The 25,833-nt window shown below is 40.2% G+C and overlaps 1 protein-coding gene across 1 annotated transcript in view; it reads right to left on the reverse strand.

The window, feature by feature from the left end:
• GALNT8 (polypeptide N-acetylgalactosaminyltransferase 8) overlaps positions 1 to 25,833 on the reverse strand; it is a 58,819-nt gene that overhangs the window by 19,685 nt on the left and 13,301 nt on the right. The window contains exons 3-6 of the mRNA XM_033223130.1: positions 16,019 to 16,185; positions 10,978 to 11,161; positions 10,052 to 10,249; positions 9,420 to 9,534 (exon numbers count right to left, since the gene is read on the reverse strand). Of these exons, the coding sequence (XP_033079021.1) occupies positions 9,420 to 9,534; positions 10,052 to 10,249; positions 10,978 to 11,161; positions 16,019 to 16,185 (664 nt within the window). The remainder of the gene's footprint in view (positions 1 to 9,419; positions 9,535 to 10,051; positions 10,250 to 10,977; positions 11,162 to 16,018; positions 16,186 to 25,833) is intronic.

Genomic DNA, 25,833 nt, shown 5'->3' on the forward strand with positions numbered 1-25,833 from the left:
GAGAAGCGAGGAGGACTTTGACTGCATCTTGGATACCAGCTCAGCTACAGCAGGCTAGGAAATCAGTCAGAGTTGTATGGTCCCCGGTCCAGGCCCTAGCTACCAGATGACATTTCTAAACACACCCTGGGCTAGAAGGGAGCTCGCTGCCTTGAAGGGAAGGACCCAGTCCTGGCAGCATTTATCACCTGCTAGGTGAAAAGCCCTGGGACACTGAACAACCAGCAGCAATACCCAATACTACATTGAGGGCCTTGGGTGAGTCTCTGAGACTTGCTGGCTTTAGGTACCAGCTTGGCCACAGGTGGGTAGAGCACCAAGCAGTCTCTTGGGGGTCCCTGATTCCAGGACTTGACTCTTACATGGCATTTCTGAACCTGCTCTGGGCCAGAAGGGAGCCCACTTCCCTGATGGGTGAGTCCTAAGCCAGGCAGCATTCATCATAAACTAACTTGAGAGTCCTTGGGCCCTAAGGGAACATGAGTGGTAATCTGGCAGTACTCCCTGTGGGCCTGTGGTGGCACTGGCCTCTAACTTTGGAAAGAAGAGGGAAGAGTAGGAAGGAGTATGTCTTGTGATTTGAGTGCCAGCTCAGCCACAATATAATAAAACATGAGGTAGAGTTTTAAGGTATTTTACTTTAGTGTCTGACTGCCAGACAGCACCTCTGGACCCACTTGGGACCTGGAGGAATACACGGCCCTGAAAGGAAGGACACAGGCCTGTGTCCTGTGTCCTGGCTTTGCCACCTACTGATTGTAGAGCACCAGGGTCTCAAGGGAACATAGGAAGTATGCAGTGAGTGGTCACAGCAGGCCTTGGGTGAGACCCAGTTCTGTGCTAGCTTCAGGTCTGACCCAGAGCAGTCACAGTGGAGGTGGTCACGGAGGTGCTTGTGTCACTGCACCCCCAGCTCTAGGTAGCTCAGAACAGAGAGAGAGAGAGACTCCATTTGTTTGGGAGAAAGTAAAGGAAGAGAATAAGGGTCTCTGCCTGGTAATGCAGAGAATTCTTCCAGATCTTGTCCAAGACCATCAAGGTGGCACTTCCATGAGTCTGGAAGAACCACAGCATTACTGGGCTTGGGGTGCCCCCTAAAGTAGGTACAGCTTAGATCATGACACCCACGTCTTTTTGCACATCTGGAAAGTCTTTCCAAGAAGGATGGGTACAAACAAGCCTAGAGAGTAAAGGCTACAATAAGTAGTCTTTACTTACAACAAGTAGCCTAACTCTTCAATGCCCAGACACAGAAGAACATCTACAAGTATCAGGATAATTCAGGAAAACATGATCTCACCAAATGAACTAAGGGACCAATCCTAGAGAGAGGCATGGGACCATTCAGATAGAAAATTCAAAAAGGCTGTTTTGAGGAAACTCAAAGAAGTTCAAGATGATACAGAGAAGGAATTCAGAATTCTATCAGATAAATTTAACAATGAGATGGAAATAATAGGAAAGAATCAAGGAGAAATTCTAGAGCTGATAAATGCAATTGGCATACTCAAGAATGCATCAATGTCTTTTAATAGCAGAATTGGTTAAACAGAAGGGAGATTCAGTAAGCTTGAGGACAGGCTATTTGTAAAATACATAGTCAGAGGACAAAAGAAAAAAGAATACAAAACAATGAAGATGCCTACAGGATCTAGAAAATAGCCTCAAAAGGACAAATCTAAGAGTTATAGGCCTTAAAGAGGAGGTAGAGAAAGAGAAAGGGGTAGAAAGTTTATTCAAAGGGACAACAATACAGAACTTCCCAAACCTAAAGAAAGGTATCAGTGTCCAAGTACAAGAAGGTTACAGAATGCTAAGCAGATTTAACCCAAAGAAAACTACCTCAAGGCATTTAATAATCAAACTCTCAAAGACCAAGGATAAAGAAAGGATTCTAAAAACAACATACAATGCAGCTCCTATACTTTCTGACAGCAGACTTTTCCGTGGAAACCTTACAGGCCAGGAGAGAGTGACATGACATTTGTAAAGCGTTGAAGGAAAAAACTTTTACCCTAGAACAACATATACAGTGAAAATATCCTTCAGACATGAAGGAGAAATAAAGACTTTCCCATACAAACAAAAGCTGAAGGACTTCAACACCAGACCTATCTTACAAGAAATGCTAAAGGGAGTACTTCAATCAGAAAGAAAAGGACATTAATGAGCCATAAGTAATCACCTATAGGTATAAAATTCACTAGTAATAGTCAGTACACAGAGAAACACAGAATATTATAACACTGTAACTGTGGTGTATAAACTATGCTTATCCTAAATAGAAAGTCTAAATAATGAATCAATCAACAATAATAACTACAAAACCTTTTCAAGACATAGTACAGTAAGATATATAAATGGAAATGACAAAAAGTTAAAAAGCAGGGGGACGAAGTCAAGGTGTAGAGTTTTTATTAGTTTTTTTTTCCACTTGTTTGGTTGTCTGTTTATAGAAATAGTGTTAAGCTGTCATCATCTCAAAATAATGGGTGATAAGATAGTATTGCAAACCTAATGAGAACCCCAAACCAAAAAACATACAACAGATACACAAAAAAATAAAAAGCAAGAAACTAAATCATATCAACAGAGAAAATCACCTTCACTAGAGGAAGACAGGAAAAAAAGAAACAAGGAAGAAAAGACTGCAAAGCAACCAGAAAACAGATGACAAAGTAGCAGAAGTCCTTTCTTATCAATAATAACATTGAATGTAAATGGACTTAACTCTCCAATCAAGACATAGAGGGGCTGAATGAATGAAAAAACAAGACCCGCTGATCTGTTGCCTATAAGAAACATACTTCGCCTATAAAAATACACATAAACTGAAAATAAAGGGATGGAAAAAGATATTCCATACCAATGAAAACCAAAGAAAAGCAGGAGTAGCTATATTTATATCAGACAAAATAGATTTCAAGACAAAAACTATAAGAAGAAACAAGGAGGATCACTATATAATAATAAAGGGGTCAATTTAGCAAGAGGCTATAACAATTTTAAATATATATGCACCCAGTACTGGAGCATCCAGATATATAAAGCAAATATTATTGGAGCTAAATAGAGAGATGGGCCCCAATACAATAATAGCTGAAGACTTCAACATCCTATTTTCAGCACTGGACAGATCTTCCAGACAGAAAATCAATAAAGAAACATCAGACTTAATCTGGACTATAGACAAAGTGTCTCTAATAGATACAGACATTTCATCCAGTGGCTGCAGAATACACATTCTTATCCTCAGCACATGGATCATTCTCAAGGACAGATCATATGTTAGGTCACAAAACAAGTCTTCAAACATTCGAAAAATAAAAATAATAGCAAGCCTTGTCTCTGACCACACTGGAATAAAACTAGAAATCAATAACAAGAGAAATTTGGGAAACTATACAGACAAATGGAAATTAAACAATATGCCCCTGAATGACCAGTGAGTCAATGAAGACATTAAGAAGGAAACTGGAAAATTCATTGAAACAAATGATAATGGAGACACAACACACCAAAACCTATGGACTACAGCAAAAACAGTACTAAGAGGGATGTTTACAGCTCTAAGTGCCTACGTCGAAAAGAGTAAAAACTTCAAACAAACAATCTAATGATGAATCTTAAAGAACTAGAAAAGCAAGAGGAAACCAAACCCAAAATTATAATAGAAAATAACTAATAGATCCCATTTGTCAATTTTTCCTTTTGTTGCTATTGCTTTTGGCATCTTTGTCATGAAATCTTTGCCCATCCCTATGTCCTGAATGGTATTGCCTAGGTTGTCTTCCAGGGTCTTTATAGTTTTGGGTTTTACATGTAAGTTTTTAGTCCATCTTGAGTTAATTTTTGTATATGGTACAAGGAAGAGGTCCAGTTTCAATCTTCTGAATATGGCTAGCCAGTTATCCCAGCACCATTTATTGAACAGGGAATCCTTTCCCCATTTCTTGTTTGTGTCACGTTTGTTGAAGACCAGATAGTTATAGGTGTGCAGTCTTTTTTCTGGGTTCTCTGTTCTGTTGCATTGGTCTATGTGTCTGTTTTTGTACTAGCACCATGATGTTTTGGTTGTCGTAGCCCCATAGTATAGTTTGAAATCAGGTAGCTATTATAAAAAGAAAAAAAATAACAGATGCTCACAAGGTTGTGAAGAAAAAGGAATGCTTGTCCACTGTTGATGGGTGTGTAAATTAGTTCAGCCATTGTAGAAGGCACTGTGGTGATTTCTCAAAGATCTAAAAACAGATATACCATTCAACCCAGCAATCCCTTTACTGGGCATATACCCAAAGGATTATAAATCATTCTATTATAAAGACACACACATATGTATGTTCATTGTAGAACTATTCACAATAGCAAAGACATGAAATCAACCTAAATGTCCAACAATGATAGACTGGATAAAGAAAATGTGGTACATATACACCAACGAATACTATGCAGCCATAAAAAATGAAATCATGTCCTTTGCAAGGACATCGATGGAGCTAGAGGCCATTATCCTTAGCAAACTGACACAGGAACAGAAAACCAAATACCACATGCTCTTACCTTTAAGGGGAAGCTAAATGATGAGAACACATGGACACAAAGAGGGGAACAATTCACGCTGAGGCCTTTTGGAGGGTGGAGGGCGGGAGGAGGGAGAAGAGCAGGAAAAAACTAATGGAGACTAAGCTTAATCCCTAGGTGATGAAATATTCTGTACAATACACCCCCATGACACAAGTCTACTGATATAACAAACCTGCACTAGTACCCTTGAGCTTAAAATGAAATTTAAAAAATAAAAAAGAAAAAGAAAGATCAGAGTAGAAATAAATGAAATTGAAATAAAAAATACAAAAAAGTCTTTGAAACAGTCCAGGCATGGTGACTCATGCCTGTAATCCCAGCACTTTGGGAGGCTGAGGCAGGAGGATCATGAGGTCAGGAGAACGAGACCCATCCTGGCTAACATGGTGAAACCCCATCTCTACTAAAAATACAAAAAAATTAGCTGGGCATGGTGGCAGGCACCTGTAGTCTCAGCTACTTGGGAGGCTGAGGCAGGAGAATGGCGTGAACTCGGGAGGCGGAGCTTGCAGCGAGCCAAGACTGTGCCACTGCAGTCCAGCCTGGGTGATAAAAAAAAAAAAAAAAAAAGGAACAACAACAAAAATCAATGAAACAAAAAGCTGGTTTTTTGAAAAGTTCAACAAAATTGACAAACCTTTATCCAGACTAACTAAGAAAAAAAGAGAGACTATCTAAATAAATATAATCAGAGGTGAAAAAGACATTACAACTGATACTACATAAATTCAAAGGAACATTACTGGCTACTATAAGCTACTGCATTCCAACAAGTTGGAAAATCTAGAAGAAATGGACAAATTCCTAGACACAATGAACCTGGTTCAAGATTGAACCAGGAAAAACATCCCGAACCTGAACAGACCAATAACAAGTAGTGAGATCAAGGCTGTAATAAAGTTTCCCAGTAAAGGAAAACCTGGGACTCAGTGGTTTCACTGTTGATTTCTACTGAACATTTAAAGAAAAACTAATACCAATCCTACTTAAATTTTTCCAAAAAATAGAGGAGGGAACATTTCCAAACTCATTCTATGAGGCCAGTATTACCCTGATACCAAAACCAGACAAAGACACATCAAAAAAAAAAAAGAAGAAGAAAAAGAAAAGAAAAGAAAACTGCAGGCCAATATCTCTGATGAACATTGGCACAAAAATCCTCAATAAAATATTAGCAAACTGAATGTGACAATACATTAGAAAGGTCATTCATCATGAACAAGTCGGATTTATCCCGGGGATGCAAGTATTGTTCAATACATGCAGATCAATCAATGTGAAACATCATATCAACAGAATGAAGGACAAAAATCATGTGATCATTTCAATTGATGCTGAAAAAGCATTTGATAAAATTCAACAACTATTCATGATTTAAAACTCCTCAAAAAACTATGTATAGAAGAAACACACCTTAACATAATAAAAGCCGTATACAACCCACAGCTAATATCATACTGAACAGGGAAAAACTGAAAGCCTTTCCTCTAAGATCTGGAACATGACAAAGATGCCCATTTTCACCACTGTTATTCAATGTACTACTGGAAGTCCTAGCTAGAGCAATTAGACAAGAGAAATAAATAAAGGCATCCAAATTGGAATGGATGAAGTTCATGTTATCCTTGTTTGCAGATGACACAACCTTTTATTGGAAAAACCTAAAGACTCCACCAAAAAACTATTAGAATTGATAAATTCAGTAAAGTTGCAGGATGGAAAATCAACATCGAAAAATCAGTAGCATTTCTGTATGCCAATAGTGAACAATCTGAAAAGAAATGTTTAAAAGTAATTCCATTTACAATTGCCACAAATAAAATTAAATACCTAGGAATTAAGCAAAGAAGTAAAAAATATCTCTATAATGAAAACTATAAAACACTGATGAAAAACATTGAAGAGGACACCAAAAAATGGAAAGATATTCCATGTTCATGGATTGGAAGAATCAATATCATTAAAATGTCCATACAACCCAAAGCAATATATGGATTCAATGCAATCCCTATCAAAATGCCAATGATATTCTTCACAGAAATAGAAAAAACAATTCTAAAATTTATGTGGAACTGCAAAAGACCCAGAATAACCAAAGCCATGCCTAGCAAAAAGAACAACACTGGAGGAAACACATTACCTGACTTCAAATTATACTACAGAGCTATAGTAACCAAAACAGCATGGTACTAGCATAAAAACAGACACATAGACTAATGAACCACAATAAAGAACCCAGAAACAAACCCACATGCCTATAGCAAACTCATTTTTGACAAAGGTACCAAGAACATACACTGGGGAAAAGAAATTTTGTGCTGGGAAAATTGTGCTGGGAAAACTGGATATTCATATGCAGAAGAATGAAAGTAGGTCTGTATCTCTCACCATACACAAAAATAAAATGAAAATAGATTAAAGACTTAAATCTGAGACCTCAAATTATGAAACTACTACAAGAAAAAAATGAGGAAAATCTCTAGGACACTGGTCTGGGGAAAGATTTCTTCAGCAATACCCCACAAGCACAGGCAATCAATACAAACACTGACAAATGGAATAACATCAAGTTAAAAAGCACAGCAAAAGGCACAATCAACAAAGTGAAGAGACAGCTCACAAAATGGGAGAAAATATTTGCAAACTACCCATCTGGCTAGGGATTAATAACCAGAATATATAAGGAGCTTAAACAACTTCAAAGGTAAAAATTTAATAATCCAATCCAAAAATGGGCAAAAGATTTGAATAGACCTTTCTCAAAAGAAGACATACAAATGGCAAACCGGCATGTGAAAAGATACTCAACATCACTGATCATCAGATAAATGCAAATCAAAACTACAGTGAGATAACATCTCACGCCAGTTAAAATGGCTTACATCCAAAAGACAGGCAATAAAAATGCTGGAGAGGATGTGGAGAAAGGGAACCCTCGTTCACTGTTGGTAGGAATGTACATTAGTACAACCACTATGGAGGACAGTTTATAGGTTCCTCAGGAAAAAAAAAAAAAAAAAAGAGCTACCATAGGATCCAGCAATTCCACTGCTGGGTATATACCCAAAAGAAAGGAAATCACTAAATCAAAGAGATATCTGCACTCTTTTGTTTGTTGCAGCACTGTTCACAACAGCCAAGATATGGAAGAAATCTGTGTCCATCAACAGATGAATGGATAAAGAAAATGTAGCACACAATAGAGTACTATTCAGCCATTAAAAAAAAAAAGAATGGCCGGGCGCGGTGGCTCAAGCCTGTAATCCCAGCACTTTGGGAGGCCGAGACGGGCGGATCACGAGGTCAGGAGATTGAGACCATCCTGGCTAACACGGTGAAACCCCGTCTCTACTAAAAAATACAAAAAACTAGCCAGGCGTGGTGGCAGGCGCCTGTAGTCCCAGCTACTCGGGAGGCTGAGGCAGGAGAATGGTGTGAACCTGGGAGGCGGAGCTTGCAGTGAGCTGAGATCTGGCCACCGCACTCCAGCCCGGGCGACAGAGCGAGACTCCGTCTCAAAACAAAAAAAAAAAAAAAAAAGAATGAGGTTCTGTCACTTGCAACAACATGGATGGAACTGGAGATTATTATGTTAAGTGAAATAAGCCAGGCACAGAAAGACAAACACCGTATTTCTCACTTACATGTGAAATTTAAAAATCAAAACAATTGAACTCATTGGCATAGAGAGTAGAAGGATGGTTAGCAGAGGCCGGGAAGGGTAACTGGGGGAGATGGGGATGGTTAATGGGTACAAACATAATAGTTACAAAGAATGAATAAGACAAATAAGACCTACTGTTTGATGGCACAATAGGATGACTATAGTTAATAACAATTTAATTTTGCATTTTAAAATAAACAATGTAATTGGATTGTTCATAACACGAAGGATAAATGCTTGAGGGGATGGATATCCCATTCTCTATGACATGATCATAATTCATTGCATGCCTACATCAAAACATCACATGCACACCCTAAATATATACACCTACAATGCACCCACAAAAATTTTAAATTTCATTTATTTTAATTTAGGTTGTTCGTGTGATCTAAACAAGCATGGGAAGCGGTCAGGGGCAGACAAGAGACATCATTGTGGAAGTGTGAAGCCAGTATTTTTCCAGACACACAGAAGTTGGCCAGAACTAGCACTGGTTTGAGGATTTATTTTTTCTTTTTCTTTCTTTTTTAATAGATACAAGGTTTCACCATGTTGCCCGGGCTGGCCTTGAACTCCTGGGCTCAAGCAATCTGCCTGCCTCAGCCTCCCAAAGTTCTGGGATTACAGATGTGAGCCACCGTGACTGGCTGGGTTTGAGGATTTCAATTATATAATGATAAAAACCTGGCTATTTGTCTTAGGTTGGACTATATCTCAGCACAAACTCAGGCTATCATGTCAGCTGCTCTGGCTGTGAGTACAGAAGCAGGCTGGCTGCCCACATGTCTGCATTCCCTGGTCACACTGCCCACTCCTGTTTTTGCTGTCTTTGGCCTTCTAGAGAATTGTCTGCTCCAAGGTTAAGTTTATCCCAGGAGATGCTTGAAAAATGCCCAGAGTCCTCAAGTGAAATAGGGACATCTATCTATTCAATCCCAACTTGACCCCTTCCTACCCACACCTCCCGGATTATATTGGCTATACCAGGAGTGTCCACTCCAGAAGTCCTATTGCCCCCCGTCCTTGGCCCAGTTGCCTGGAAACATGAGAATGTATCCACCTTTAAGCCAATGACATTCAGCCTTGTTCTAGGATTCCAGGGGTCCTACTACCTTTCTATTATTCCCCTTTCTGCTTTGTCCCATAAAGAGAAGGAAAATGCACACACCCGCAGGCTAAGCTCCACGTTCTCTCCTCCATAGATGAGCATTCCACCATCCAGAGACCCGATCTCTCCCAGGAAGTGCCTGTCAGCAGCCAGGATGCCCATGATTGAAGGACTCCTACAGAGCACATAGCAAGAGTCATTCATCTCTCCATGAGGAGCTGAGGCGAGGGGTGGGATGCTCAATGAGTATTTGGGCTTCAGAACTCTACCTAAGTCTGTTCTTATCATGAAGGCCTTCCCTAAACTCTCAGGCTGGACTAAGCGCATGCAGCTTTCCCTGGCCCACTGTGTTATCACAACCCTTCTCAAAATATATTGAAATTACATCTTTTTCTTCTAGGTATCCTTACTTCATAGCCAGTTAATGCTTGAAATGGCCAAAATGTTTTCCAAAATTTTAAATATTTTGCTTGATTTTTGCCTGAAAGTCCCTAAATATCCCAAAGTGTCTGTGATTTCTTAACTGAGATGACTTATTGGGGTTTTTTCCTTCTATCCCTTGTCCTTCACTTCATTCCCTCCCCTCCTTCCATGTCACCCCAAATACTACCACCAAAGATAAACAAAAACCATGCAGTTCATTCCTGCCTTCCCACATGCTACTCAAGTTCCCTGAACCTCCTCAGACTTACTTCACTGGGGCAGTGACATCATGCAGATCAATCCAGGCTTGTGGCAATGCATCGTAGCGGCACCAGAGTTCCCAGTTAAACCCATCAACTGCCAGTTCATACTTATCCAGTTTGAAGGTGTCAAAACGAATGTTGTCAAACACAGGAGACACAATCACGGTGCGGTCTTCCTGAATCCGAGCCAAGATTGGCTCTGCCCTAGAAGAAGAGTGTGCAGCAAGCCCACCTTGGGTATGAGGACAAGCAGTAGGAGACAGCAGATAAAGCTGTTTCAAGCACCTTGCCCTGACATTGAGTACCTCTTCCATTTAGGCTGTGCTGGGTTGTGAGTAGAACTCTCCAGAGTCCAGAGAATCTCTGTACCTTTCGGGATAGCTGAAGCTGCTAGCAGCCAACCCGCGTCAAGAACAGGTTTGAAATTAGTACCCAAGTAGCACCCCCAGGCCATTGTGAAGCAGCCTTATCAGTATGTATATTACTCCTTGAATTTACCCTATCTCTTGGTTCTCCCTGTTTCCAAGATGATGCTTCTTTCCTGTCTGATTCTCCACATTCTCTAAAGAACATAGTTCTCTTATATTATTATGTAATTTCAGGGCTGGGGAAAAACCTTTAAAATAACCAAAGGCTAATCTCCTCATCTTTACAGTTAAAGACACGATGTCTAGTTAAGTGAAGTGACTTACTCAAATTCACAAAGTATTTGGCAAAGTCAGAGTTATGATCCAACTGTCAATACTCTCCACCATGCTACTTCTCTTAGCCAAGCAAAATGCCTGCATAAAAGCATGCTCTTTTGGAGAGTCCCTTTATTTAAGGCCCGGTGCTGACTTTCCCTATGTCCACAGTATCCTGTCCTGTGTTCTGTACATGCACAATGTCTCCTCTCTGCCCTCTCCAAAAGAATCAGCCTCTTTGAGCCTTACCACCCAACATTGACTTCAATGTGAGCATCCAAGATGGCGACCACGTCTGCTGTGGCAGCTTCCCAGCCAGTGTTGCGGGCTTGAGCAAGACCTTTCCTCTCAGGATGCCGTATTATTTTCAGTAGTCCTGGATACTTCTGGTTGTAAAGCTTAATCTTCTCATCCAAGTGTACCTTTAGTTCTCCTGTCAATCAAGTGCACACCTATAGCAATTCTGAGTGCAACAATCAATGTGATACAAAAGTTTTATACTATCATATAATCGTGACTGGACTACCTCCAGCATAAAATGGGCAATTCCAAGAGTCAGCTAGAAAATAAGCAGTATTTCCCCTGCACCTGCCTGTCTTCTCCCTTTCACCTTAGGTGTAGTGTGATCATTCCTAATTTCCTTTCTCTCACAGTTAAACTATCTTAGAATGATAATACTGCTTACTACATGTCAGGCACTATTATAAGTGCTTTTTCACATTGAGAAGTTCTTGAGAGAATGAGTAGGACAGATCTAGCCCAAGGTGCACACGTTGATGGAAAACACTGCAGGAAGGCCTGGAACATCTTCATAGCTAAACTCTCAAGACTCTAGAGAATCCATAAATGACTAAAATTGTTTTGTTTTGGATATTCCCAGTTGACCTACTTAAGGACCAACTGAGACAGAATGCACAGATTTATCTCTTTGCCAGCTTCTAGCTAGTAAATTTAGCCCAAAAATTATGCAAACAAGATTCACTATTCCCAGATTGTTTTCAGGTAGTTTTCTTCCCTCTCTTTTAATAAAGTTTCTCTGTGGCTTTGTTCTTGGGCTCAGCCTACCGCCGACTTCCTCACATGTAAGAAAACAACTTTCATGCAAATCACTGAACAGTATGCAAAATATCTAACCAAATGACTCTGAGTTACTCGTTGATAAAATTTAGTTAATTCTGAAAGTATCTCATGTGGTAGGCACTACAATATCCCCACTTTACAGATAAAGAAACTGAGGCACAAAGAGTTTTAAAAACTTTTCCAAGTCACATATCTAGTAAGTAGTATGCCCTGGATGTGAACCTATGCTGTCTTTAGCCACCAGAACACACTGCCTCAAGAACTCTGTGAGTATCTGGCTGGGTTTATTAAGTCCTCCCTCCCTCTCCTCTCCTCTCTCCCCATAGCCAAGGAATGAGATTCTTGATGGTTCCTCTCTCAAAAGAAGAGCATATTCGTGAGACCCAGAGTGATCAAGACCTGGAATCAACACCTAAGTGACTGTGGCAGTAAAATTTACCCCATTTTAGATCTGCTGCACTCAAGAGTGATTGTCTCAATTATTGAAGGTGCTAAGCAGAGCCAGTACATCTAAGGCTGTTTGCTTCCTCTGGGAGTGAGCTGGGGTAGCCAAAGTGGCCCTTCTGTACACCTACCCAGGCACTACTTTTAGTCAATAATCCACAGGAGGTGCCATTGAACCTGAATATCTAGATTCTAATTCAGTCACTACATCATTCTGTGTCAATGGGAGGCATTGGATGTGTCTGTTTCCTCAACTTAGAGAAAAGTACCATAGTGGGCATGGTGGCTCATGCCTGTAATCCCAACACTTTGGGAGCCCGAGGTAGAGGAGTGCTTGAGCCCAGGAGATTGAGACCAGCCTGGGCAACAGAGTGAGATTCTGTTTCTTTTTCAGAAAAAAAAAAAAAAAAAATTTTAAAAATTCAGGAAAAGTACCAGATAGTCTGGACCCTTCCAACTCCAAATTTTTTATGAGCCATAGATTCTGAGTCACCTCCTGAAAAATAATATCTATCATATAGCACAAAAATTAAGGACTCCTCAATGGGTTTTCTGAAGACAACCTATGCTCCCTTCCCAGCTTTGCCCTCCTACTGGTCTCCTCCCCAAAACCTGTTATTCCAAGCTGGTCAGCTCAGGGTGCTTCTGGATTCCTCATTTTTGTTCACACCTTTCTTTCAGCACTCCCTAGTTCTCCACCCCAACCCCGTTTCCAAGTCTTCCCTCGTTTTCTCTGCTGTCTCAAATCCTATGAAGGCTTCAAGTCCCAATCCAAGTCTGCCTCCTCCAGGAACCCTTCTTAGATCATCACACCCCCCACCCACACCATGCTTTCTTTCGCTGACAGTTCACTCGGTTTGTCACATTATTCTTCACACACTGAAGTATCTTTCTACAGATGTGTCTTGCTTCATTAAGATGGAAACTTGAACTCTCTGACATCCTCTTCCCTGCCCACTGCCTGGCACATGGTAGAAACTCAACATGTAGTTGTTGACTGTGACATGCTCCTAAAATTAGGAAGAAAATACAGCATTCCATCTACCTTGATATAATTTTTTAAAAGCTTACACCTCATCTAACATTTGAGTGACATTTAACATGTAAGCTCAAAATATTTGAGTGACGTGAATAAGCTTAACATCTAGGGAAAGACAGAAAGGAGGCAAGCCTCTGGCACCAGGTTGTGGCATTTCAAAAGTACTGCAAATAATACTGAGACAGGCGAGGAGCAGAACACTACCTAGCATGTAATGGGAACAGGCTCTCTCCTGAGGCCTTTACACATATTATTTAATCTCAAAAGTGGTCCTATCAGGTAGGCACCAGTATTTCCTGATGTTACAGATGCAGAAACTGAGGTGAGAAGTGGTTGAGTCACTTGCCCCCAAATTCACATGGATAGTGAGTTTCTCTTTCTGTAGACAAGATAGAGACTTCCATTTATTTTCCTGTTTAACATAAAACAGATATTTGAGTTATGCTCAGTGTGGGCTCAATTTGGCTGGTGTTTTCATGGTTAATGACAGGGACTTTCTAGTTCCTGTCCCTGTAACATCAAAGAATGCCTGCCAGTCCCCTTTTCTGTGACCATCCAAACACATCATCTCTGTGGAAAACCAACATGGATTTCAGACCTAAATGAGAGGAATGTGTTATAATGGAGTGCAGTTTAGAACAATAAGAAAGCTTTGTTTTTCTTTATGTGTCTACACTGTTTGTAATCTTGTATTTTTTTTTATTTTCTTGTTCCTCAGGAAAAAGTCCTGAATTAAGTCTTATCTACACCCCATAGAACATACAGTATAGGCCATAGAGTATAGTGTTGACATTTTTTTAACAGAGAAAGATAACTTTGACACTATTCCAGCTCAATTCTTGTGTTTGCCTCATGAAGACCCTGAGTCTCAAAGAGGTGAGGCGACTTGCCTGCAGTTATCTCAGGCAGGGAGCAGAGCCAGGGTGTCTTCAGAAGTCCAGGGCAGAGGTCTTTTTAATCATGCTCCTATTTCTGGCTCAGAAAACCAGGTGTGCAACTTGGTACCAGTCTCCATGCTCAGAAATGAATGAAGCCAGTCTCTTTTCTTTGGGTTTCAGTGGAATTTTGCTCTAAAAATTGTACCTTCTTATTTTTTGCTTAGTTACATTGGAAGTAAAAAAGAGGAAGGTATGCAAAGGATGAAGATAAGTATTGTTAGTATGGAAGAGTCTTAAAAAGAAGGTTTAAGCAGTCATTTTATTTGCTTTCTGTCCTGAGAGACAGGTTGAAAGTACAACAGCCTATCTGGTACTTAAAGATCCACATAGAAGGAACATATTCTGCCTCCAATGCGCTGCCACTTCGTAACGCTTATAGTCAGGAAATTCTTCCTCACTGCTAGCCCAAACCTCTAAGTTTTTGTAACTTAATTCTACTGTCTTTTATTTGTTGCACAAAATTAATAAAACTAAGAGTCAACACTTGCTGAGAGGCCACCATGTGCAAAATGCTTTACGTAATTCATGTATTCTAAAGGGAACATAGTAGTTAGGGCTAGGGCTCTGGACTCTGAAGTTTATGGTCAAATCTCAAGTCTGTCACTTACAGCTGTTGGATGTTGAACAAGTTCCTTGATCAGTCCATGCCTTAATTTTGTGCATCTACACAATGGGTCAAAAAGTGGTTCCTTCCTCATAGGGCTGTTGTAATGATTAAAATAGTTAACATGGCCAGGCACTGTGGTCATGCCTGTAATCCCAGCACTTTGGGAGGCCGAGGCGGGCAAACCACCTGAGGTCAGGAGTTCAAGGCCAGTTTGGCCAACATGGTGAAACCCCGTCTCTACTAAAAATACAAAACTTAGCTGGGCGTGGTGGCACATTCCTATAATCCCAGGTACTCAGGAGGCTGAGGCAGAAGAATTGGTTGAACCTGGGAGGCAGAGGTTGCAGTGAGCCAAGATCCCGCCACTGCACTCAAGCCTGGGTGACAAGAGAGAAACTCCGTCTCATAAAAAAAGGCAACGCACGTAGGGTGCTTAGAACAAGCAATGTTAGCTGCCATTATGATCTCATTTAATTCTCACTATAGTTCATAAAAGAGTTATTATTATCAACATCCATATTTTGTGTACAAGAAAATCAGAACACGAAGACGTTGAGTTACCCAAGGACATAACACTTATAAGGGAGAAGCCAGGATCATGAACTCAGAAAGTGAGGACTCAGGTCCATTATCTTCTACATCTCTTCCTTGGGTGGGCTAGACGTGGGGCAGGGGCACCCTGTGGGCAAGAGCTGTTGCCACTGTGAAGAGTCAGCACCCAAAGCTGTCTTTCCTCCAGGCTTCATGACCCAGGGAGAGTGGTCTGCTCTTCACAAGGAGCATCTCTAAGTCCCTTCCTGGTATCTGGAGTCCTTCTCTAGACTCCACTTCACCCCCCTCCCCCAGGCTCCTTCACGGTGCATAAGAGGGGCACAGGTAGATTTGGAGGTACACAGTCCTGCCTAACTCCCACCTCTGCCACTGGCTTGCAGTCCAATTTAAGCACACTGTGTGAGCTCTCTGTGTCTCCGTGTCCTCATCCGTGTAGAGATAATTATCCTCTGTCTTGACTTTGTGAAGATTAAATGTGGCTAGCACAAACAGACCCTGAACAAATGATCTTTTTATTTTCCCTGCATGAGAAACCCAAGGGGTCCTAAACTGTAAGCCAAAACCTCTTTCCAGCCAAGCACAGGTGATAAGTGGTCATTTTTACAGTTATTCTTTGAGCACGTTGCTCACCATTTGAGCTGAAATCGTCCACCAAGATGATTTCCTTCAACAGTCGAGAGGGTGTCCGGTTGATGGTACTGGTGATGGCCCGCTGTATAATGGACAGAGCTTCATTCATGAATATGAGAATGACACTGAGGGATGGGAGTTGGGAAGGATATGTCTTCTGAAGACATCTATAAGAGATCATTTTTATAACATATTATTTTTTTAATTACTTAAACATTGCTATCCAATCTTTCCTTTCACTCTGTATGATGTTATATAGACCAATTCATCCACCCCTCAAACTCACTGGAAAGCAAAACTCTTAGTGGCTTATCACAGTAGCAAGATTTTATATTCGTTTATCCAAAATTCTCCTGTTATGGGGATAAAATCTTTTTTTATTAATCTTTACCAGATGTTTCCATTTGAACATTCAACATACTTCAAAAGGAATTCCTATTCCTCTTCTACACCCGGATTAGTTTCCTTGCTGGCCGCCTTCTTCCTGTCATTGCCACAGCCCTTCTCCCATGTTCTCAGACCCCAGTCACCTTTGACACGCCCTCTACTTCACCACCAGACACAGGTGGCAAACTAGCCTGTATTTACTAAATGCTTACCATATGCTAGGCACTGGTTTACCCTTTTTATAGCTTTATTGGGGTTAAATTGATATATAAAAACTGCAGATATGCATGCACCCACAATATCGTAATCAAGGTAATAAATGTATCTATCAGGTCCAAAAGATTTTTTCTATATGTTTGCCCATGTTTAGTTTGTTATTGAGTTTTGTAAGCATTCTTTATATATTCTAGACTTCTTATCAGACATATGGTTTGCAAATATTTTCTCCCACTCCATGGGCAGCCTTTTCACTTTCTTGATGGTGTTATTTCAAGAAAAAACAAAGTTAGTTTTGATAAAGTTCAACTTTTCAATCTTGTTTCACCTATGCTTTTGGTGTCATACCTAAGAAACTCTTGCCAACCCCTATCGCCCAAGATTTGCTGTTATTTTTTTCTAAGTGTCTTATAGTTTTATCTCTTATATTTACATCTATGACCATTTTGTGTTAATATTTGTATATGGTGTGATGAGGGGTCCAACTTTATTATTTTGCATCTAGATATCCACTTGTCTCAGCACCCATTTGTTGAACAGACTATTCTCTCTCCCATTGCATTGTCTTGGCACCCCTGTCAAGAATCGGTTGATCATAAATTTAAGTGTATATTTTTTCCCCCATGTAAAAGGACAGAGGTAGCTAAAGTTGGGTATTTTCATTCCACCATGGAGAAAGCTAAAGCAGGCTGGAGTTGATTGTTCCCCTTCTCCCAGGTAAGTTAGTGCCTTGGTCCATTTTGTGCAGCTGGGACTGGGTAACTTAACAACGAACAGAAATTTATTGGCTCCTGGTTCTGGAGGCGAGTAAGTCTAATATCAAGGTGCTGGCCTCTGGTGAGGGGCTTCATGCTGCATTATAACATGGCAGAAGGTATCCCATGGCAGAAGGAGCAAAGAGAAGATGAAAAGAACAAGAGCCCAGTCCCACGATAACAAACCCCCTCTCGTGATAATGACGGGGTAAGAGCATTCGCTCATTCACCAGAGCAGAGCCCTCACAACCTAAACACTTCTTCAGTGTCCCACCTCCCAATACTGTTGCAATGGCAAATACATTTTCACGTGAGTTTCAGAGAAGACAAACATTCAAACCACAGCAGTTAGGCTATCATACAACTCCAGCAGGTTGGGCTCTGGTAAAATAGCTTCTCTTTCGGGCAGACCTTGGTAAGAAGAACAGAATAATCTGGCATATTTCAAAATGATTCCTTTTCACCTCTTCCCTTCCCCCTCCCAGAGGCAGGAGGAGGTTTTTCTCTGATATTTACTGTGAGGATCTGGTAGAGGTCTGGGGGGTAAAATGTACACAAGTGTAGGAGCCCCTGTGACTGGGTCTCCCCGGAGGGTTTAATTCTCAGATTCGTCCACGATTCATCAATTGACAGTTCAGGTTTTCCTATCCTCGCACGGGTTCCCACGGTTTCTGCTCTGGTAAGGTTGTGATTCTCTGTATCTACCTGTCTGTCTGTCCAATTTTGGGGGCAGCAGTTGGCCCTGCAATGTCACTTCCCTATAAGAGCTGAGAAGAGTTTATTTTTCCCTTTTTTCAGCTTTTTACTTGCTGTTAGGATACAGTGGGGACCTCTAAGCTCCTTAAAAGCCAGACCAGAAAATGAAAGTCAAACTCTTCATTTTTATTACTGTACTTCTCAGTTTTAGAATGATCATTTGGCATCTTTTTATAAATCTTTATTGATAGTTTCTGTTTGATGAGACGTTGTCATTATAACTTTCCTTTAATGCTTTAGACATGGCTAACTTTAGTTCTTTGAATATATGTATAATGATTTTTTTTTTTTTTTTTTTTTTTTTTGAGACGGAGTCTTGCTCTGTAGCCTGGGCTGGAGTGCAGTGGCCGGATCTCAGCTCACTGCAAGCTCTGCCTCCCGGGTTCCCATCATTCTCCTGCCTCAGCCTCCCGAGTAGCTGGGACTACAGGCGCCCGCCACCTCGCCCGGCTAGTTTTTTGTATTTTTTAGTAGAGACGGGGTTTCACCGTGTTAGCCAGGATGGTCTCGATCTCCTGACCTCGTGATCCGCCCATCTCAGCCTCCCAAAGTGCTGGGATTACAGGCTTGAGCCAATGATGTCTTTGAAGTCATTATCAGATAAGTCCAATATCTGGGCCCCTTCTAAAGTTTGTTGCTTTGTTTTCTCTTGTGCAGGAGTTATTACTCTTTCCTGTATCTTTGTATGTCTCATAATTTCTTGTTAAAAACATATCATTTTAGACAAAGTATCTAGTAACTCTGTATAGAACAGGAGTAAATAGGTAAATGTCATTGTAATTTGCTTGGTTGTTTATTTATTCAATTGGTAACTTAGTTAAACTAATTTGCAAGGTCTACAAAATCTATTTCTCCTGCAGTGTTCAGCCTTTAATGCTCATGATCTTGATCTTCTTCTTTTTTTTTTTTTTTCTTGTTTTTCTCTTTTAGCCTGGCTACCTAGGGGCTGCTTCTGGGTCATCACAAGCCACTTATTCATCAGAGATTGGATTTAAAGCTCCTTGGTTGATTAGATTCCTGAACATAGGTGGCATGGAGGCTGTAATCACAGTTCAGGGAGTTTACATTTTGACCTACATACTGATAGCTTGGATTTTTTTCTGTGATAACTCCTGAGAGAGCACAGCCTTAGGTATGCACGTAGTCTTCCAGATTCCCAGGGATGTGCATGATTTTATTTTTAATCCTGGCTTCCTAGTTGTTGCCTCTGAGTCAGAGCAGTTCACTGTTCAAGCAGTATTTGTTCAGAGGTTGGGCTTCAGTCCCCAGTGCCGGTGAGGATTCAGCTGTTTGCTGATGGATCTGTGTTCTGGCTGGCAAATGATTTTCAGTCTTCCCCTCATTCTACTCTTGCTGTTCCTGAGCAGGTTCAGCCTGGGGCTTGCACACAAACTTCTAGACAACCCAGAGATAACTGTGATCTAAGGGGGCTCTTCTTGGCAATGGTTTTCCCTGATTCTTCCTGTTAAATTTCTGGTTGGTCTGTCATTTTGCTTGTTGCCACCAGTATTATGGAGCTATGAGCAGACTTTTTAATTTTCTCTACCAAGATCTCTATTGCTTCAAACAACATCATTGGGCTGGACTTCTTTATCCTCTGTTCTAAATAAGGTCAGTCCCTTAAATATAGCTAGGGAGGTTTTCATCCTGCCTTTCCTCCTGAATAGAACTTCTGCACCACTGCACAGGAGCTGGATGTGGAGACAGAAGCCCTTCTAGAATGACAACTTACTCTACAGGTAGACATGGGCTAGGGGAAAGGAGGTGGCGGCCCCGGGAGCTCCTGGTCTTCCTAGCTTGTGCATTCTGGTATGGAAGTTCCACTCTGACAGCAAGTTGGGGAAGGAGCAACTGGAGCCCAGTGTTCTTGGACTCATGCACCTAGAGTTGAAATTTCACCCTACGAGTAGAGGCAAAATAAAAGAAGGGAGTCACAATTGTCTCTCTCAATCACCTCCACTAGGAATACAACTTTTGCATTCCTAGTGGAGGAAGGAGAAGGTGTGAAATGTGGGTGGCCTGTCCTTCCTGGGGTGATACCAAGGACCTATGTATGCTAGGACCTGCAGGGATAGGGAGCCCCCTTCTTGACCACAGCCACCAGAGCAGATAACCTTGTGAAGTTTCCATAAGACAGTGCTGAGGGTGGGTGGGGGGAACAAGCCATGGCTCCAATGCCACAGACTCCTGCTCTTCTGAAGGCTATTTAGTAGATTTTCTTGAAAGAATGTTTTTCCATTTGCATATTTCCTTAGAACAGTTTGTTAAAAAATTTAAATAATTATGATTTTTTTCCAGTTAAATAGTTGTTTTGATAGGGAAAGAAAATGTTGCACTCAACACTTTGCCATTCTGGAAGGAAGCCTCAATCCACACATTTTTTAAAGACTTAAAGTAGTTGCCAACCTACAAATCCAGATTTCTTGTCTCTCTGACAAAGCAAATATTTATCTCACTGCAACCACTTTTCCAGGAGATAGCCCCTGCTCTGTCCAGAGCCAGGGTTGATGCAGTTACTCACAGTGTAGCTTGCTGTTCACCCATTCACCACCGCCCTCACCCAAAATGCTCACAACATGTATGTTGGCAGGCATTTGAATTGCAGCCTCTGAAATTGCAAGGGGATTTTAGGCAAAAGCCAAAATGCAGATGAATGCCAGGGACACAAAAGAGCACACACTCCTTGGAGAACTGCCCTGCTTAGTAGTAGTGCCAAGAGATATGAAGATGGACATATCAGAAGGACTGGACATTGCAAGCTAGGAAGATTGGACTTTATCCTAGAGGGACTAGAGGATTTTAAGCAAAGAATTGGTATGATCAACTTAACATTTTGAAGAAAGCATTCTGGCTGCCATGAAGACAACAGAAGGTAATCAGCCACATGTGGACGCCATAATACAGGTGGGAAGGTATGAAGACCTCACCTAAGGCCTACCCTGGAGAAAGAAAGGAGCAAGAGAAAGATACTTTCAATCTGATTTCCTCGTCTCACTCATTACTCAAAGGTGGTGGGCAGGTGGAAGTCGAAGGGGCAATACTAAATCACAAAAAAAATGATCAGATAGTAACAATACCCACACACAAATCACTTGGGGATCTTGTTAAAGACTTTCATCAGGAGGTCAAAGCGGGGTCTGAGATCCTGAATTTCTTCCAGGCTCCCAGGTGATCCCAATGCTGTAAGAGGGTGGTACAGTAAATAAGAGTAGGAGCAGAGTCTCCAGAAAGACCTGTGTTCACTCGAGTCACAGCTGTCACTTTCTATCTGCATGAGCTTTTTGTGCTTCTCTTCCTTTCCTTATTTATAAGATGGTGAGGGTGGTGGTGGTTAGCAGCAATAGTATTAGTAGTAATAGTAGTAGGAGGAGGAGTAATCCTCAAATCATAGTATTATTATGAGGTTCAAATGTGGTAACGTGCATCAGTGCTCGGAATAAAAGAAGCTCCATAAAGGTTATCTACTATTCTTACTACTTTGCTGGTTATTTTTGTTCTTGTTGTCATTATTACTTGGACAATGGCAACTTTCACTGAGCTAGGAGCAATAAGAGAAGAAAAAGAAGTGGATCAACTTAGGTTTGGCCGTGTGGCGTCTGAGATGCCTCTGAGTCACACTGTGGAATTCCCTGGCAGGTCACTGCATATATGGCCCTGGAGCCTCAGAAGAACAATCTGGATTACAGTCCTGTGGATTTGGGAGTCATTGCCATGTAAGTGGTGAATTCGTAAGTGGATAAAATCACCTTAACTACCAGCAGAAAGGAGCCTTGGACTAAAGCCTGAGGATGATCAATATTTAACGCACAGGCTGAGGAGCCTGGCAGAGATGAACTTGAAATTCTTTAAAGCCTAATGGCAGTTCTTAATGTCTGGTATGGGATGGTTATACAATAAATCTGTATGTAATTGAGAGTAAGAATAGGTGATTATGTTAAATTGAAGACTGATTAAAATTCTGCTGAACTTCTCTTTCCTCTAATCCACATAATCACATCAGTGACTTCAGATGTTCTTTCCTCTGCCCTGTTTCCTATGCATCTTTTGCATATTCTTGTCTATATTCTAAATGCTTTCACGACACTTCTCTTATCCATACCCACATTTTCTTACCCACCATACATCAATCAAAAGAGGTCGGAAATGTGCCTCCCATGGTTCCAAAAGAATAATCTCTCCCTCCTCCCTGCATCACCAGCACCTGACCTGGAATGTGTAGACCAGCACTATCCAGTAGAATTTTCTGCAATGATGAAATCTTTTATATCTATCCTATACATAATGATAGCTACTAGCCGTGTGTGCCTATCAAGCACTTATAATATGGCTAATGTAACCAAAACTTAAATGCTTAATTTAATTTTAATTAATTTACATTTAAGTAGCCACATGTGACTGGTAGCTATCATATTGAAGAGTGCAGCAGAAGATACTGGAAAAGTATTTGTTGGTTGGATGACATCTAGAGGAACCGATCTCTAGCCACTCCTCCCAGCAGAGAATCACAGTGTACCACCTCAAGCAAATAATTTTAATTAATTTACATTTAAGTAGCCACATGTGACTGGTAGCTATCATATTGAACAGTGCAGCAGAAGATACTGGAAAAGTATTTGTTGGTTGGATGACATCTAGAGGAACCAATCTCTAGCCACTCCTCACAGTAGAGAATCACCGTGTACCACCTCAAGCAATGGGAGAGAATGGCAGAAGGAGAGAAGGTAAGTTCTATGTGCTACAGCTGGAAAGATAAACTTGACTCATATCACAATTTCGCCTGAAACTACTGTTGTGTGGAACACATAAACTAATTTGTATACATGCAAACAGAGTTTAATCAATTGCAACATATGTATTCTTACATTGGGATTTTCCAAGGCAAATTATGTGGCTGGCATAATTTGCCTTAGAAAATCCCAGTGTGAGAATATATATTACACTGGGAAGGCCAGCTTCATGGTATGCAACCTGGGCAGTCACACAGGACTCCACATGTAGGTCTCTCCATTGATTTCATTCATTCCTTTTATCATCTTAAAATTCTTAATTATTTTTTAACGAATGTCCCTCATTTTCATTTTGCACTGGGCTCTGCAAATTGTGTAGGTGGTCCTGTTCACAGCAGGTGGGCTCCCTATTACAGATTAATTATTGAAGCTGTGCCTTTTTGTGTGTTTAATTATTTAATCATTTGTTGGTATTTTACATCTATCCAAATTCAATTAAGTGACTGCTTCATTCTCCAATGACACAGCACACTCTCCTGAGAAGCATTTCTCCAGTCTCTGAAAGGTAGAGAGAGGATATGACAACATGAGAACTGCCAGGGCTGGCACCTTTCTGGTATCAAACAGCTATCCAGAAAGCTGAGGAAACCTAGGAACCACAATCGTTTTGGCATCTCATTTGGCAGGAAGCTGGACTAAATAGCATACAATGCCTATGCTAAGTTCAAGATTCTACATGACAGCTTTCATTCACTAAGTGATTTATTTTTCAGCAAAGTCAGTGGAGTTATCTATCTGTAGTACTCAAACCATGAAGGTTTCCAGAATGCTTTAGCTCTGAAATCTATGTGCCTGAGCCACATGGATCTTTTTATGGGCATCAGGGAAGACAGGTTGTCTCCTGTTTTATAAGTATCAGATGTGACTCAGACAGTACTAAGGTATATATAGGCACTTGATTCATATATAGTTTTCACCATAGTAAAACTTTTTGAGAAGCAGTTTTATGAATTAATCTCTATGGAATTAAACCTAAATGCTCCAAAATTAAGAACAAAGCAGCTCCAGTTACCAATTGATCCCTGCATATTATCCTCATGCCTCAAGACCTAAATTATACAGTGGATCCTGCAGAAAATATATTAGGTCCTACTTGCCTCCCAGGTCACAAGTGGCAAATACTAACACAATTGCCATCATTTCCTCTTCCTTGTGTATAGCAGGCATTGCTAACAGACCACAGCACTTATGTCTTTGATCATATTGACTCAAAAGTCTTCCCACTATAATACTCCAGGTAGTCACTACCAGTTAGTTGGAGTTGGCATGAAAGATGAAATGTTTCACCATTTTGTTCACAAGCTAATTCATTTAAATATTCCTCTAAATACCTTAGAGTGAAACATCCAAGGTAAACCAATCTACATGTTGAAATAAGTAGGCCTTGGTAAAGAAGTAGTTTTCTCTTCTTCATTTAAGGCTCTCCTACTCCCTTCTAACTCAGAGAATCAGGGATGCTAGAGAATCACTTTTAGGGTGATGTGATAGAAAGTACCAATTGATCAATCAAACCATACACTGAGCCACTGTCATGCGCTACATGAATCACAGGTCGAATCTTGAATGTGGATTACTTTGCTCTGATGGTTAAAAGCATAAAGAGAAAGCAATTTATGAATGGCCTGGTCACAATTTCTTTTCACTTGATGTCTGTTCAATTCAGCTACAAGATCTTAGAACTAAGAGGCTGCAATTTATGATACATTTTATAATCCCCAAAAGAAATATTCATTCTCAAAGTTTTTTGAGGCAGACTCAAGAAACTCAATGAATTCCAAGTAGAATGAATGCAGAGATACACACCCAGGCCCATCATAATCCAAATGCTGAGAGCCAAAGATGAAAAGAAAATCTTGAAAGAAACGAAAAGAAAAAATGACTTATCATGTACAAGGGAACCCCAATAAGATTGACAGTTGATATCTCATCAGAAACAATAGAGGTCAGAAAGCAATGGGATGGCACATTGAAAATGCCAGAAGAAAAACGAAACTGTCAACCAAGCATTTTTTATCTTACATTTTTCGAATAAAGGCACTGACAGATAAACAAATGCTGAGAGAATTTATTTGTTGCGAGCAGACCCACCTTACAAGAAAAGCTAATCTCTTTAGGCTGAAAGCAAGTGACCTTAGTAATTCAAATACACATACACACACACACACAAATATCAGCAAAGGTAATTATGTAATTATAAAAGACAGTATAAATATATATCTTTCTCTTTTCCACTCTTAAAAAGTAAAAAGCAATTGCATAAAGCAATTCTATATAATTGTATAATTCAGTCTATAATATCACAATGTAATATATTTGGTAATAACCGCACAGAAAGTGAATGGGAACAAAGTTGTGTTAAAGAAATGACACAAGATAGTAAAATGAATCCACAGGAATAAATGTACAGAATCAGACATGTAAAATAAGAAGGTGAATATAACAAAGCCTATGATTAATACTTCCTCTCCTTTTTCTCATTTTCTTTAATGGACATAAAATTACACAATCATAATGTATTTTGGAGTTTTACCACACATATATGTAACATGTAATAATAACAGTAAAAAAGGAGGAAGAGCAAGTAGAGCAATATATTAATAACTTTTTTGTATCTCATTGAAATTAAGCTACTGTAATTCTAAGTAGATTCTGATAAGTTAAAATGTATGTGATAAGCCCTAAAACAACCACTTAAAAAATCAAAAAATATAGTGAAAAATCATTAAAAGAATTATACAGTTATATTAGAAAATATTCACTTAATGGGAAAAAAGAAAAAGTAAAAGACGGATAGAAGGAAAAGGCATGAGACACTAGAAAACAAAAATAGAACAGCAGAAATAAATTCAACTATATCGATAAAACATTAAATATGAACAAATTAAACAATCCAGTCAACAGGTAGAGAATGAGA

The sequence above is a fragment of the Trachypithecus francoisi genome, unplaced genomic scaffold (genome assembly GCF_009764315.1).
Source record: "Trachypithecus francoisi isolate TF-2019V2 unplaced genomic scaffold, Tfra_2.0 Lachesis_group11, whole genome shotgun sequence".
NCBI classification, from domain to species: Eukaryota; Metazoa; Chordata; class Mammalia; order Primates; family Cercopithecidae; genus Trachypithecus; species Trachypithecus francoisi.